Here is a 15,326-nt window from a genome sequence, read left to right on the forward strand (position 1 = left end):
CAATATCAAACCCGTTAAGCACTTAAATACATCAGTAATGTGTAAAATACCTGCCATCCCTGTGTGGAAAATATCTGCGCATGTTTCTTGTGATCCACCGGAGCTGCTCCATGTTGCGCATTGCGCGCAATATTCCTCTTGATGAACAAACATTACGCGCGATTTCTCTCTAAAATCAGATCAGAACATTTCTATCTGTTGTCATTTTATGAATAAAGCGCAAGGTACAGCCAAGCACGTCAAAAAATAGACATCTCTCCCACTGTTGCCAAGTGCTTTCCAAACCAACATCATCCTAACGCATTCTCAGCGCGCGCAACTGCCTCTCTGTCGCACGCGCACACTGTCTCTCTGTTCATTTCACACTCACTCAGATCATCACAAATATCCTCCTCGAGCCAATACCTGAGGGAAACCTGAATTTCGGACAGCAGCTCTTCTACCAGCCAGACGTGAGAACCCGGTTTGAAATATTTTCTGCTGGAGTAAATTGCTGTGATGCGCATTTAGGGTACTTATGAGGGAGACTGCGCTTTAAATCGCTTTTCGAGGTGTGTCCTTTACGGAACAGAAGATGGCACATACAGTGGTGCCATATCTACGTAACACAATTTTAAGCTCAAGTCGTTTTAATTCTGCTCTGAATGGGAATATTTCGAGGTTTGCAATGTGCCCGGACTTGGTTTAACATGATTTTTTCTCTCATTAACATGCATGCGGATTTAAAATGGAAGAAAACGATGATGGCACAGTTGGCTATCGTGTAAAATTAGCAACGTGAGGAGTTTCATGCATGCTTAATGCGTTCGACTGTGATGAAAACACGTAGGTCTATAATTTAGTTTTTTTTTAAGTATGAGAAAAAATCGAACATTTTACATCAAAAATATTATTATAATATATCTGACCGAATGCACTTCAGCTTTTTTGTCTGTCATACCTGTATTATCTGAGAAAAGGTTTTATGAGATTTATTTACAACTTCAGTGTCTCAACAATGAGACTATAAAACACGTTCAGTTTTCTTAGGCAAAAATTATTCCATGTTTATGAAAGAACAATCTGCAATTTGCAACTTTTATTTTACATTATGCACTTTGAATTAAAACAGAGCAATTGTGCAAAGATACTTTTTTATCTTATTTTAATAGTACCAGAAATGAAGGCATTTATTTTTTGTTTGTGTTTAGAAATGTCCAGTCCACTAGAGCGGGTTGTAGCCCAGAAGAAGGAGGCCATTGAAGCCGTGATGGAGATGTTTGAGAGAGGAGCCGAGGTGCTGGCCAGCGCTGTTGGGGAGCTGTGTCCTCTTTTTGAAGCTTCTGCTCCAGTTTTGAGGCTGGTCTTGGACAATGTGGAAAGCAAGGAGATCACATATGTCAAAGATCAGTTTCTAGTTGTGAGGAGCAAATTAGATGTCCTCTCATGTCAAGTAGAGGACATCAACTGTGAGATTAAAAAGGGACGGTTGGATTCTCAGTTCTTCTCTGTGGAGGAAAATATATGCAACCAATTTAGAAAATACATAGACATTCTGGAGGCCAAACCTGAGTACAAAGAGGTTAGAAAACGCTTGTTCTTGCAGCATTTTCCCAAAACAGGAGAGAAGAACCTCTACATGCTTTACGATGCTGTGATGGGGAACAGCACATTTGGGGAACCGATCCTGGATGTTGTGGAACAATACGAGGCCAGAAACAGAAGGGTCCTGGAAGACTTCTGCGTCAGACTGAAGGAGCTGCTCTGCTTGGGAATCATCGCTCTGCTGGGATATTGTTTCCTTACTCAGGGTGAGGAATCAGAGCAGGAGAAGATTCGAGAGTGGAGCACAAAGATCCAAGAAATTGAGACGAAAATGAAGGAAACGATAGAGAAATGTGTGGATTCGTTTCCAGAGCAAGCTGAACTGGACATCAAGAGGCTTGTGAAGGAGAAAGAAGATGAGAACCTTCAGGAAACGGCCAAGGAACTGCTGGACTTCCTGGTGAAGAAGTACGACTGGGTGAGCTGGTCCATCAGAGTCATTAGGAACTTGGGCAAAATTAGCAACTTGAGAGCCGGACAAAACTTTCAGTGTGTGGCCGGACAGAATTATTTTGAAGTATCTCAAGGAAATGACACCAACCTGGTGGTCTCGTTCAGCAGCGACCCTCAGCCTGTGCCCAACGAGAGCGTAAAGCAGGTGATGGAAGGCCCTGCGAGGAAGGGAGATGCCAAAGCTGTTGTGGAGCTTCTGGAGAAGCAGTTAGCTGGGTTTCTGGTTCACGCTGTCAGTCGTCACAAGGACAGCTTTGCTCTGTCGAGCTTTCCTGAAGAATGTCACTACTGGGAGAAACATAAGAACGTGAATCTCTGTGTGCATTCAGAGTAGATTTAGATAAAAATCTACTATAACTGCATTTTACTGTATCCATGATCTATGTCTTGAAAAAAACTGTATTTATTCAGCTTATTGTCTCTAACAAATAGTTCATGCATTTATTGTAATTCCTCTTTTCGTTGTTCTGAAACTAATACCAAAGTGATCTTTTTCAGACTAACCAGTTTAATTAACCAGCCCATCTGTGTATGCACTTTTATGAGCAATTATAATATTATTTTATGTTACAAAGTTTAATGTGTCTGTCTAAAATCATGCCTTGAGAACCAAGAATTCTCAACCAGGGATCCGGGGCCCACTGGGGGGCCTAAACAAAATAAGTGGTCCACAAAAAGACTTAAAATAATGTACAAAAAATGTGCATTAAATAAGTTCAAATAAATAAAAATCAATATATTCCTTATTTTATTGACTCCCTCAACAACTGTTTTTTCTTCTTTCATTGAAGAATCAGTATTTCCACAGAAAGCATGGATATATGAGAGAATATTTTAAAAAGTATAGTTTCTAGACCTGCAAAACTCATGGAAATTGGCATCAAATATTGTCATTTTAACTCTTAAAATGGCATAAAGTAGAAATGGAGTAACAATCTTTTTTTGCTCAATCCTTATCCAAACAATTACACGTTTAGGGGCTTTCTAATGTTGTGGTGGACAACGGTGTGGCCTTGGAGACAAAAAGGTTGAGAACTGCTGCTTTAAACATTATCATGTATAAAACATTTTGTGAAACAGTTAAAAGTAGGAAAAATGGCTTTTGGACCAAGTACGCTGTATTAGACTTGTGCCAGAACTGGCAATTTGGCCTTTGTGAGTGAATGACCTGCATAGGGCCAACAGAATACAAATGCCCTACCAACCATGAAAAGAGGCAATGAACACATCTCAGTCTTTTTGTCTGGTCTCAGCGGCCCATTCAAACTGAGCTTTCAGTAAAAGTAAAACGAGGACCTTTGCAAGAAATAGTTTGAATTTCTGACATACAGTACATTTCTATGATATACCACCCAAAGCCACATTTAATTAAATTACTGTTTTAGTACACAAGTCAGCATTTTCTGGCCAAGGGCTGCAGAAACATGGTGAGTAACGTTTCACTTTGTTAATATAAAGCCGACGAGCTCTGAAGTGCTGTGATCAGCTCTCCGGAGCCAGTCATTAAAATCACTGAGGTGCTGAGTGAAGGAACAATCCATCATTTAACACTCAGGAGGGAGGATCCATTTCCATTGTATTCTTGTATTCCATTCTGTGTGTTTCTATTGTGAGTTAATGAGATAGTAAATGCATATTGTTTGAAATTACATTCAAAACCACAGGGAATCAAAATAATATTTAAAAACTACATTATTAGAGGCCCATTTGACCTTATGGTGCAAGATCATTAAAAGCCATTTATAACCGTTCAAGTTGTGACCTTACAACCACACCAGCATGGGTGATGACCTTTGACCCCTACACACATAATCCAATAAGTCTGTCCTCTTTATATGTCAATATGTTTTTTGATTTATGACAAAACAAATCATTATAGTACCTTTTATTGGTTCATAACAATTGCAGTTGTTGAAATTTTAAAAAGCCATTGACGTCACCAAAGCAATCCTCTCTCAAAAAACACCATTCTGAAAAAGATTATAAATTATGTTTTTTTTTTCTTGTTCTGAGGCAAAAAGAACCATTATTTCCATCATATTTTTCCTTTGTGATTAATAATTCATACATTAATTTCTTTCATGCATTATTTATTTGTTTGTTTGTTTATGAAGCCAGCATCTTATTAAAAATACAAGGTGCATCCTAGAAATATTTAAAGTTTTTAAAGCAGTTATGATGCTCTGTTTTCAGAGTCTGAATGGAAATGCATGCATGGCTCAGCCTGTATTCATTAGCGGTTGAGGCTTCTGTCTTGGTTGGAGCTATATTGATCCATGTGGCTTCCATCTCTGAAAAACGGCCGAACCTTAAACCTGTCTGTTACTAGACCAAAACAAACATCTATTATTCCAGTATGACACAGCGACATGTTTCGCTGGACTACTTTAAAACTTTTAAATAAAGGCAAATGAAACCACAACCTTCTCCAGGAAAGGGCATCAGTCAATATCAATATTTAATATATAAATGAGTGATTTTATGAATCTCAGCATCACAGTAGTGCCGAGGCGGTCGATCTGTCCCAGGATACCTCACTCTGGCTGCATCTGCCAATCACAGCCTGAGCTAATGACATTACCTTTTCGTCAGAGTGGACCATCGACCGGCTTCCTGGCCTTAAGTGGCCTGATCTGATAAAAAGCATTAAAACATTTGTACTGTGACACACACCAGCTCACCCTCAGCCTCTGCACTGGATTCATCCTTCTGATGTGTCTTATAAACCCTTTGCAAAAAGATCTTACTGTCTTCACAAAATGAGTATAAATGATGCTGCAAATAAACTTTTTGTGCAAACTAAAGCCCGTCTCACATTCAATATTCCTAAAGCATTTTAGCATAACATCTAAATCATGATGATCTGAAATAAAATAACATAACATTAACAGCAGCAAACAGAACTGTAAACAAAGCTATAACCCATTATTAATTATCAGCAACACTAATTAGTCAAAAGGACACCATAATTAAATATTCATGAGATCATGGCCACGCCCCTCAAACACAATGCACAGATAGGACCTGTTTTTTTTTCTGATTGCCTTTAATTAATTGAACTTTGTTTGTTGAAATAGTGTACATCAGGGTTATTAAAGTTATCTAAAACTAAAACTATAGAAACAAAAATCTACTTTAACGGAAATCTAAAAAAAACTTTGTATATTTTATTGAATTTAATTGTATTCGATTTTATTGCAGCTAGTTAAAGCAACATTTCTCTTTTTCATTTAACTTGATGTACTAATATAGCTATAGACATATTAAAAAAAACTAATAAAAATGACAGAGACTTAATTTACTAAAATGTTAACTAATATTAAAATGAAAACAAAAACATTCAAAATAAAAACATTCAAAATATTAATAAAATTGTAATAGTATCTCAATAACACTGCTGTATATACATCATTAAACCGGTTTTATCTAATAAATAATAACTGTTGTAATTTGTTAAATTAGTTAGTAAATTCAAGTTCATTTATTTAAATTAAATTAAAATGAATTACAATTAATTAATTTATGCAGAATTTATTTAAGGCCAAATAATTTTTCGTTTTTTCCTCATTTTCAGTAATAAAAGCAGCAACACGTAGAAAAAAAAGGCTACATGTATTTTGAGATTATGTACACAAAGCAATTTTTATTATTCTAATTATTAAATAATTATTCAATTTTTTATGATCTCAGCAGGCAAAGTTTATGTTTACGTCATATTTGTTGGGCACACATGAAAACTTCATTTCAATAAAGGCAAGTTGATTTAAAGAAAATAAAGTGTCAGTTTCAGTCTTTGGGAGCAGGAGGTAAATGACACTCTAATTATGCTCATGGGTTTATTTCTGTCCGCTCGTTTGCCAAACCATTAGCGTATTACGGTTCTAATCGGTATATTGATCTTGTTTTGGCTCCATCTGCACTTGCTCTCATTTCACACAATGTGTGCGAGCCTCGCAGCGTAATGCTGTTCTCTGCGTTTCTCTCCCTTCTGACCTTTCTGAAGGTCAACAGCATGTGTTTGTGCATAAATGTCACCAGCAGTAATATTATGATGACAGCAGATATGATAGAATCAGCTTCTTTTTTTTTTTGCATTTCACACAAAATTTCAAAAAGATTCCTTTGTGTATTTTGCTAGACCAATGTTTCAGATAACTCTCTTGGGCTAAATGTTTTTTCTTACATGCAGACCAAGAACGGATATTATTGACTGTATTGACTGATGATGTCAACAGTTTTCTGATTTTGACACCTGACTCATTTTTTGTATATTCAAATTTACTTCATGATCATACTCAAAATATAAGAACAAATATCTAGCTCAAAAACATAATTAAAATGATGCCGAATTTATTTAAAGCCAAATTCTTTTTTAAATGAAATATGAATGCATTTTTTAAAATCCCATCTATATATACATATATATACATATATAGACTTTTATATATATTATTATATGTGTGTGTGTTTAATTAGTGTTTCTACACTCTCAGAAATAAAGGTCCAAAAGCTGTCACTGGGGTGGTACGTTTACAAAAAGTACACTTTTGTACCTTTTAGGTACTAATATGTACACCTTCAGTACTAATATGTACATTTAAGGTACCAATATGTACCCTTTAGGTACAAAGGTGTACCTTTTGAAAAGGTACCACCCCAGTGACAGCTTTTGTACCTTATTTTCTGACTGATTCTGTATAACTGTGTACATAGTATTTGTATATGATTATAATTTTTATAGAAGAAGAATGAATCAGAATCAGAATGAGCTTTATTGCCAGGTATGTTTACACATACGAGGAATTTGTTTTCATGACAGAAGCTTCCACAGTGCAACAGAATGACAGTGACAGAACAAAAACACAGATAATAAAAATAAAAATAAATAAATAATAAAAAATAGAACAATAAGGAATAAAAATATGCAAATCGACAATTGTATGTACAGGTATATAACAATAGACATTTGTATGTGTCTATATATATATATATAGCTACATGTCTATATATATATATAGCTTTTTATATTTTCAGTTTTCATTTAAATTTTTTATTAATTTTGTAATGTGTGTTTGTCGTTTTTACATTTTTTTCTTTAATATTTATATTTAGGTTTGATTTATTTTATTTCAGTTTTTTTGTTTTTATTTCAGTTTTCTCATAATTTTGTTTATTTATTTTTATTTCCAGTTAGTAGCTATAATTTTAGTGCTTCAATTTTTTTTATTTACTTGCTAAGGCAAGATTTCTCATTTTCATTTATTTAGTTATTCTGATATATCTGATATTTATTTTTATTTCTGCTTTATTTCAATTAACAAAAATGTTTTTAATAGTTTTAGTTAACGATAATAACCCTGGTCTACAACCAAAGTGACATGACAAACTGGATAAAACATGCTCAATCAAACATAAAGCACAAGCAGCCTCACAGCACAAAGACTGGAGAGCGCTGGTGTTCGCTGTTAATCAGAGTCTTGTGGTGTAGGGTTTGGGGATTGAGGTTTCATCTGTCGTTTTTAAGAGCATCAAAAAACACGCTTAGGTGAAATGGACTGCAATCCATATAGAGCCTCCAACAAGCCACTGAACATTTGCCTGCTTCCTGTGATCTAGACGTCTATCGATCTCTTGAGTCTAAAGGATGGACTTAATGTGCGGAGCGGCAGGTTGCCTGTAGACTGTTATTAGACAGATCAGGACTGGAAACAACAGTACTAAAGCACAAAAACAGCTGGCAAACATCTGCGAGTGCTATATAAAGTAAATCAGTATTAGTATTATTACTTTTATTGCAAAACATGGCTGCAGGCTGGTCATGTGATCTCAGCATGGAGGACATTGCAGTAAACTTTATATTAAATATCTGTTTTGGGAAATACAAAACCAACAAGGAATTTGACTTAAGTAATTCAATTCACCTCCTCCTCCAAAAATCTGCCATGTCAATCAAGCGCTTCTACAAAATAAAACCCAATCTGCCATGTTATTAATGAAACCAATTATACAGGCAGAAAACAAGCTTTGTTAACTGAAAGTGTTAAAAGGACAAACCAGGACAACCTGATTTTCACTGACCCCATTGGTCCTCATCACACATATCTGAAAGCATGCTGATCAATGAAAGTATATTTATTTACTATGAACACCACAGCATTAATTATGAGCTGAAGTGACATCTTGTGGCTACAGGCATGCATAAACCACGGTGGTACACCAGATCATACTAAAGTATACTCTAACACAGTTTCTGATCATAGTAATCAAACAGAAATGACTACCTAAATTCATATCCCTCAGCCACTAGTTTATACGATTAAGGTATTAGTGAAGGGAAATAATGAAACATGCACAAATATATCACACATATATCATTGATATTATTTTATGCCAGGACATTTTCTATTAATTTTACAGACATTTTGATTAACACAATGCAGTGTAGTGTAAAATTCAAAATACAGGTAAAACACCTCTTGTTAAAAAAATCAATACAGAAAATTCCTTCATATGAATACAGTACATTGTACACTATTTTGAAGGATTTTTTAGAGCGTAGTTTTATATTTAGAATTTTATTTCATTTTTATATTTCTTGTTATTACTTAAATTTTAGTAACAGTTTTAGTCATTTTGTTGTGTTTTTATCATTATGTACATAAAACTATTTATATTCTATAATAGTACTTATATAGTAATATTTTATATAGTATGTTTTATATATGTGACCCTGGAGCACAAGACCAGTCTTAAGTCTCTGGGGTATATTTGTAGCAATAGCCAAAAATACATTGTATGGGTCAAACTTATAGATTTTTCTTTTATGCCAAAAATCATTAGGACATTAAGTAATGATCATGTTCCATGAAGATATTTTGTACATTTCCTACAGTAAATATATAAAAACTTAATTTTTGATTAGTAATATGCATTGCTAAGAACTTAATTTGGGCAACTTTAAAGGCGATTTTCTCAATATTTTGATTTTTTTTTGCACCCTCAGATTCCAGATTTTCAAATAGTTGTATCTCAGCCAGATATTATCCTATCCTAACAAACCATACATCAATGTAAATCTTATTTATTCACATTTCAGATGTTTGTTTTTAAGATGTTGTGTATAAATCTCAATTAAAAATCATTAGGACATTAAGTAATGATCATGTTCCATGAAGATATTTTGTACATTTCCTACAGTAAATATATAAAAACTTAATTTTTGATTAGTAATATGCATTGCTAAGAACTTAATTTGGGCAACTTTAAAGGCGATTTTCTCAATATTTTGATTTTTTTTTGCACCCTCAGATTCCAGATTTTCAAATAGTTGTATCTCAGCCAGATATTATCCTATCCTAACAAACCATACATCAATGTAAATCTTATTTATTCACATTTCAGATGTTTGTTTTTAAGATGTTGTGTATAAATCTCAATTTCAAAAACTTGACCCTTATGACTTGTTTTGTGGTCCATGGTCACATATTACTTTTAGTTCATTTAGTTTGAGTTATTATATTAGTACTTCAACTTAAATTAAATGAAAATGAGAAGTTCTGCATTGGCAACCAGCTAAAACTAAATAATTTTGATCTCTTACTTTTTCAGTCCTTGTCTGTGTCTTTACAGTCATCTGATTGCAGGGTCTCCACTTTGGAACAGCCATTTACACTTGATTTGATTAATTTTATGAGTAATCTTATTCAATATGGAGAGAATCATTTTCGAACAATAGCAGCAGAGAATCAGGAGTCCTACTTGACAAACTGCTCTTATACAGTGTTGTCTATCAAAATAATAGGAAAAGGAAGACAGTACTCTGTCTATGCAGTCTGTGTCGTAGTGCTGCTAACCACTTCCTCATCATGTCTGTGTTTTGGTGCACAAGTAAGAAAACAGGAACTATAAGTTTTAGGAACCGGCTATATACATTTTGCATTACTCCATCTTTAGAGGAACATACATTACCATCAACGCCACTGTAACGTCTAAAGCAGGTCTACATCCTTTCACAGTGTGAATGATCACATGACAACTGGAGTCCTGCAGCATCCCGGGCAGCACCTACACTTAGGTGGATGGATGAATGGATAGATTTGATGTCTGGATAGACAGACAGACAGACAGACAGACAGGCAGGCAGACAGACAGGCAGACAGACAGACAGACAGACAGACAGACAGACAGACAGACAGACAGACAGACAAACTGCTCTTATACAGTGTTGTCTATCAAAATAATAGGAAAAGGAAGACAGTACTCTGTCTATGCAGTCTGTGTCGTAGTGCTGCTAACCACTTCCTCATCATGTCTGTGTTTTGGTGCACAAGTAAGAAAACAGGAACTATAAGTTTTAGGAACCGGCTATATACATTTTGCATTACTCCATCTTTAGAGGAACATACATTACCATCAACGCCACTGTAACGTCTAAAGCAGGTCTACATCCTTTCACAGTGTGAATGATCACATGACAACTGGAGTCCTGCAGCATCCCGGGCAGCACCTACACTTAGGTGGATGGATGAATGGATAGAAAGATTTGATAGACAGACAGACAGACAGACAGACAGACAGGCAGACAGACAGACAGACAGACAGACAGACAGACAGACAGACAGACAGTCAGGCAGACAGACAGACAGACAGACAGACAGACAGACAGACAGACAGACAGACAGACAGACAGACAGACAGATAGATAGATAGATAGATAGATAGCTAGATAGATAGATAGGTTCCATTGAACAGTATATCCATATTCATGACATTTCATTAATAAGCAAATTGATTGCATCAAGAAAATTTGAAGGTCAATGAATGAGCAAATCTGTTTCATTTACCAGAACCCTGTACGATAATGGTATAGTCCATCACTGTACACCCCTCCACACTGAGCTCAGATGAAACTGCACATCCTGCAGTGGCTGCTGGGAAGACGCGCGAGGGAGGTGGCAAACTGAAAGGGTAAGGCAACTAGATAATGCAGATTTTTTTAGGCATTGTTTGTTAAAATTTGAGAATGTCAGAAAGAGGATATGATTCTCAGCATGAACAATGAAATATGATGCAGCATCTAGGGGGAGCTATAACAGACAGACAGCATCTGACTGAAGTCATCTACTCTAGATGGGATGAAGACCCTTTCAAATACTCACATTGCTTGAGAAAACACAGGGAGATGTTGTATTGATGTTTTTTTGGCTTGATAAAGTTGTAAATGTTCTGTCTTGATCCCAAAGCTGCGTACAAACATCCAGCACTCTGTAAAATGAGAAGGCTTTGTATGAGAAAAATTGACATGAAATACAGATATTCAAAAAATATATATATTGACTTCAGTCCTAAATCTCACAATAAAGTGTTGTTTAGTCATAGCCTGTAAAGTGATGTAAGATCTTTTTGATATTCAAGTTAAGGTCTGAAGCTGGTCATTTTTGTAAACCGTTTTCAGTATTTAACATCAATATGTTTTGTAGATATAAGCATGATTATGATTCATGTGCATTTATACAACACAACAACAACAAATAACAACAACAACAAAAAAAATGCACAGTTCAAAATTTCACCATTTAAATTTTGAACTGTTTTGTTGTTGTTGTTTTTAATGATTTAGGTCAGAATTGTTCAGCTATGGCCATGGATTATACAACTCATGATCTATACTTTAAATGAGTGTATATCATTGAATTATACTTCATCTCAGTTCAGATCTTGAAAATACAGAAGCAACATCACAAGAAAACAAATTGCCTTTTGAAGTCATTTCAAAGTAGGAACTAATTTTAGCAAATTAAAGGTGATATTAAAAGAACATTTCAATTAAATTACAATTCAATGAAAATAATAAATAAATAAAATAAAAACATTTGCCATTATTTTCTGACCTTTGTGTCATTCCAATATGCATTACTGTTTCTGGGGTTGGTATTTATTTTTCTGTGGAACACAAAGACCAAGAATTTAAGAATTCTTCAGATCTTTCCACATCCATTCTCAAAAAAGGAAAAAAAGTTAAAAGTGGTCCATACGAAGTCCAAAAGTTCTACACTTGTGTGTTCCGGACAGGCTGTCAGTCTTTGCATAAGTGGCGGGAAATTTTCAGTGACTCATTCTGCAAGTTATATAGACACGTCAGTAGGTGGCGACAAGTAACAAGTGAATCATTCAGTCAACCGATTCATTCAAAATGCGGATTAATTCAAAAAGGAAACAAATGACCATCCTCAACAGTGAGACATTGAATGAGTCACTTAAATGATTCATTCAAAAATGCTAATTTACAAACGAAACGTGAATTTTTTGAGCGAATCACTGAATCATTCCGCCAAACGATTCGTTAAAAAACAATGATTTATTCTGGAACTAAACAAGCGACTGTCTTTATGAGTGAGACATAGAATCATACATTCAATCGATTTGTTCAAAAACACTTGGCATGTCAGAATGAAACACCACCTACTGAGTGCAGCACAAGAGATGCCAACCGCCTAAAAATCGTAAAATTAATGAATAAATTACCGCATTTTAGGTGATAATATTGTGTGCCTTTGTATCTTCAGTTTCTTCTTCAGGTAAACATCACTGGGAAGGGCTCTTCCTCTGGACACAATGGCTGAAAATGAGACCTTAGAAGATCAAGACAAGCTGAAGAGGGGTCTAGTGAAGGTTCTGGAATGCGTGGCCACCATCTCGTCTGCAGCAACAGTGGTCAATCCCATCTTCGGCATGGCTGGTTCTCTCATCCGGCTGGTTCTACATCATGTGGACGACGAAGACGTTCAGAAACTCAAGCGTGAGTTCGGCAGCGTGACTCGAGCCCTGGATGAAATCTCACAGCAGAACCAGAATGTATTGCTTCAGATCAGGAAGGAGACTGTGGATGGCCTGTACTGTTGTGTAGAAGAAAACATTCGGAGTCAGTTCTCCAAATTCATGGACACTGTGGAGGCATCGGCAGCACACGAACAGCGCAAGAAAGAATTTGAAATGAGCTTTGTGATCAATCAGTGTGACCAGAACTTGTACACGCTGTACGGCGGTGTGATGGGCGAATCGAAGCTCTTCAGTCAGTCCATCCTAGAGGTCTACATGAAACATTCACAGGGCGACCAGCGTGTCATGGAAAACCTCTGCACTCGACTCACATACCTGTTCTGCATCGGCCTCATTGCTCTGATGAGTTACGCTGCCATCGTCGGGGATGATGAGGAAGCCCTGCGCATCGAGTGGGAAGAGAAAATGAAAGATGTGGCCAAAAAGATGTCAGAAGTGTTAAACAGTTATGAGTGATTCTACCTCATGTGACCTTTTCCACAACTTCTCGTTTACCTATCTTTCTATGTTCTTTGTCTATTTTACCTGTCATTGCCCTAACAACTGCTGTCCATAGTTGTCTATCTATTCATCTAGTTGTCTGTCTCACTTAAAACAATGTAGCAGCGGCTTGCAACCACCCTGAACAACCTGTTAACCCATACTGTATTGTTTTGAAACAAAAGTTAAATGGAATTGTAATATACTGATGTTATTTTTTGAAAATGATGTACTCGTCTTTCTGTACAGTGCACTCAAACTGAATATGCCCAACCCAAAATTAAAATAGTAATTTATCTTTATCCAAAATAATATTGCAAATCTCTAATTCTAATGCCATGTAGCCTTGAAATACTTTTCTCATAAATCTCTATCTCTCTAGAATGCTAATGGTATATTTATATTTGCCACTGTCTAATGTACTCTGCAGTATTATGAATAAACAAAGATATGAGGAATTCACATACTCTTGATTTCATTTCAAGACATGCAGTTTAAGTCAGCCACAGTGAGCAATAGTGTCTAATAGTGTGATCATTTTGTCCAATATGTTTATACGGAGTGACAGTTTACAGGCAATATGTTTAGCAGGTGGTATAAATTACATAGCGTAAATACGCTTTATTACTAAACATAATGAAATGCAATACATCTTTTTGTCTTAAAAATATTCTATTTATACACAGTATATTACTTTCACAATAATTTACTGAAGTAGCTATATTTTGTCACAATTTTAATTATTACATTTATCTATATAATTTAAATTATATAAATGATAAATAAATTATAAAAAGGTATTATATAATTTAGCTGTTTTTGTATGCATACCTGATGAAACGTCACGCATATGAAGGTTTTTGAGTGTGTGCAACTACTCATCCTGACACTAGATGTCCCAGATAACATACAAGATTTATACACACTCTACAAACAAATACACTGTGATCAAGCTAATAATAATGGCAGTTTCTTTTTTATTATGAAGGGGAAAAGAATCTATTGTAAGTTAAGAAATTCAGATGTTCACTTTACCTATTGTGACTCTCTGTCGGACAACTCTTCAGCCAAATCCTGAAACCTAACTGGCCAGAGAGAGAATCCTTACAGCTGGATACACATGACTATAAGAAATAATAGATAAGAAAAATAAATAAATAAATAAAAATTCTAGGACAATGTGCCAAGGTGTGGAAACGCCATTAACGTATTACATTCAACGTCACAGTTCTTCTTCTAAGTACCACAGACCAGGGCAAGTTGTCGTAAAGGCTTTATATAATGATACACTCTAAAAAATGCTGGGTTAAATACAACCCAGTGCTGGGTAAAATCAGGACAAACCCAGCAATTGGGTTGTTTTGACCCAGCGGTTGGGTTACTAGCCAGAAGGTTGGGTTAAACATTTAACCCAACCGCTGGGTCAAAACAGACCAATTGCTGGGTTTGTCCCAATTTTACCCAGCACTGGGTTGTATTTAACCCAGCATTTTTAAGAGTGTATAAGTCATAATATTTAGTAAAAATCAATTGGACACATGCTTTTCTCTAGCAGTGGTTATCTGTTTTCAAACGCTAAGCTCTAAAATTAGGACATTTAATCAAAATTATAATTACAATATCATCATAAGGTTTTTTTGGGATAAACAAGCTGCCAAACATAAAAGCCACGCTGAAATACACTCAGTAATGAAGCTAGGCTGTTCTCAAGGTCAGTTTTCACGTTGGGGCAAGTTGTCACATTGATAGTCTCTTTATCTCTTGCTCTTGCTTGCTTATAAAAAAAAATTATTGTATGTTGCTGCTTTATACAGCATAATCTTATACAACCACTTTTGTTGGTCAAAACAATTTCATAAATTGAGTGTCTATGCTTTAAATTATTATTATTATATACAGTGTATATATATATATAGAGAGAGAGAGAGAGAGAGAGAGAGAGAGAGAGAGAGAGAGAGAGAGAGCAAAAA

At 35.4% G+C, this 15,326-nt stretch overlaps 2 protein-coding genes and 1 long non-coding RNA gene across 3 annotated transcripts in view; 2 read left to right on the forward strand and 1 right to left on the reverse strand.

The window, feature by feature from the left end:
• Nucleotides 1-56: 56 nt before the first annotated feature.
• Nucleotides 57-2,700, forward strand: LOC107592463 (uncharacterized). The gene is made up of 2 exons (XM_016281987.1): nucleotides 57-452; nucleotides 1,191-2,700. The coding sequence occupies exon 2, from the start codon at nucleotides 1,193-1,195 to the stop codon at nucleotides 2,369-2,371; it is 1,179 nt and encodes a 392-aa protein (XP_016137473.1). The 5' UTR covers nucleotides 57-452; nucleotides 1,191-1,192; the 3' UTR covers nucleotides 2,372-2,700.
• Nucleotides 2,701-10,957: 8,257 nt separating this feature from the next.
• On the forward strand, nucleotides 10,958-13,466 carry LOC107592469 (uncharacterized). Its single transcript, XM_016281999.1, has 2 exons — nucleotides 10,958-11,004; nucleotides 12,603-13,466. The coding sequence occupies exon 2, from the start codon at nucleotides 12,652-12,654 to the stop codon at nucleotides 13,330-13,332; it is 681 nt and encodes a 226-aa protein (XP_016137485.1). The 5' UTR covers nucleotides 10,958-11,004; nucleotides 12,603-12,651; the 3' UTR covers nucleotides 13,333-13,466.
• The window catches only part of LOC107592471 (uncharacterized), a 3,901-nt gene continuing 1,428 nt past the window's right edge, over nucleotides 12,854-15,326 (reverse strand). The window contains exons 2-4 of the long non-coding RNA XR_001609983.1: nucleotides 14,392-14,480; nucleotides 13,192-13,257; nucleotides 12,854-12,932 (exon numbers count right to left, since the gene is read on the reverse strand). This is a non-coding gene — a long non-coding RNA (uncharacterized lncRNA). The remainder of the gene's footprint in view (nucleotides 12,933-13,191; nucleotides 13,258-14,391; nucleotides 14,481-15,326) is intronic.

Source organism: Sinocyclocheilus grahami, unplaced genomic scaffold, assembly GCF_001515645.1.
Source record: "Sinocyclocheilus grahami isolate Dianchi unplaced genomic scaffold, SAMN03320097.WGS_v1.1 scaffold153.1, whole genome shotgun sequence".
NCBI classification, from domain to species: domain Eukaryota; kingdom Metazoa; phylum Chordata; class Actinopteri; order Cypriniformes; family Cyprinidae; genus Sinocyclocheilus; species Sinocyclocheilus grahami.

Coding starts and splice junctions, on each gene's coding strand:
- LOC107592463 (XM_016281987.1), top strand. CDS start 1,193: ATGTCCAGTCCACTAGAGCGGGTTGTAGCCCAGAAGAAGGAGGCCATT.
- LOC107592469 (XM_016281999.1), top strand. CDS start 12,652: ATGGCTGAAAATGAGACCTTAGAAGATCAAGACAAGCTGAAGAGGGGT.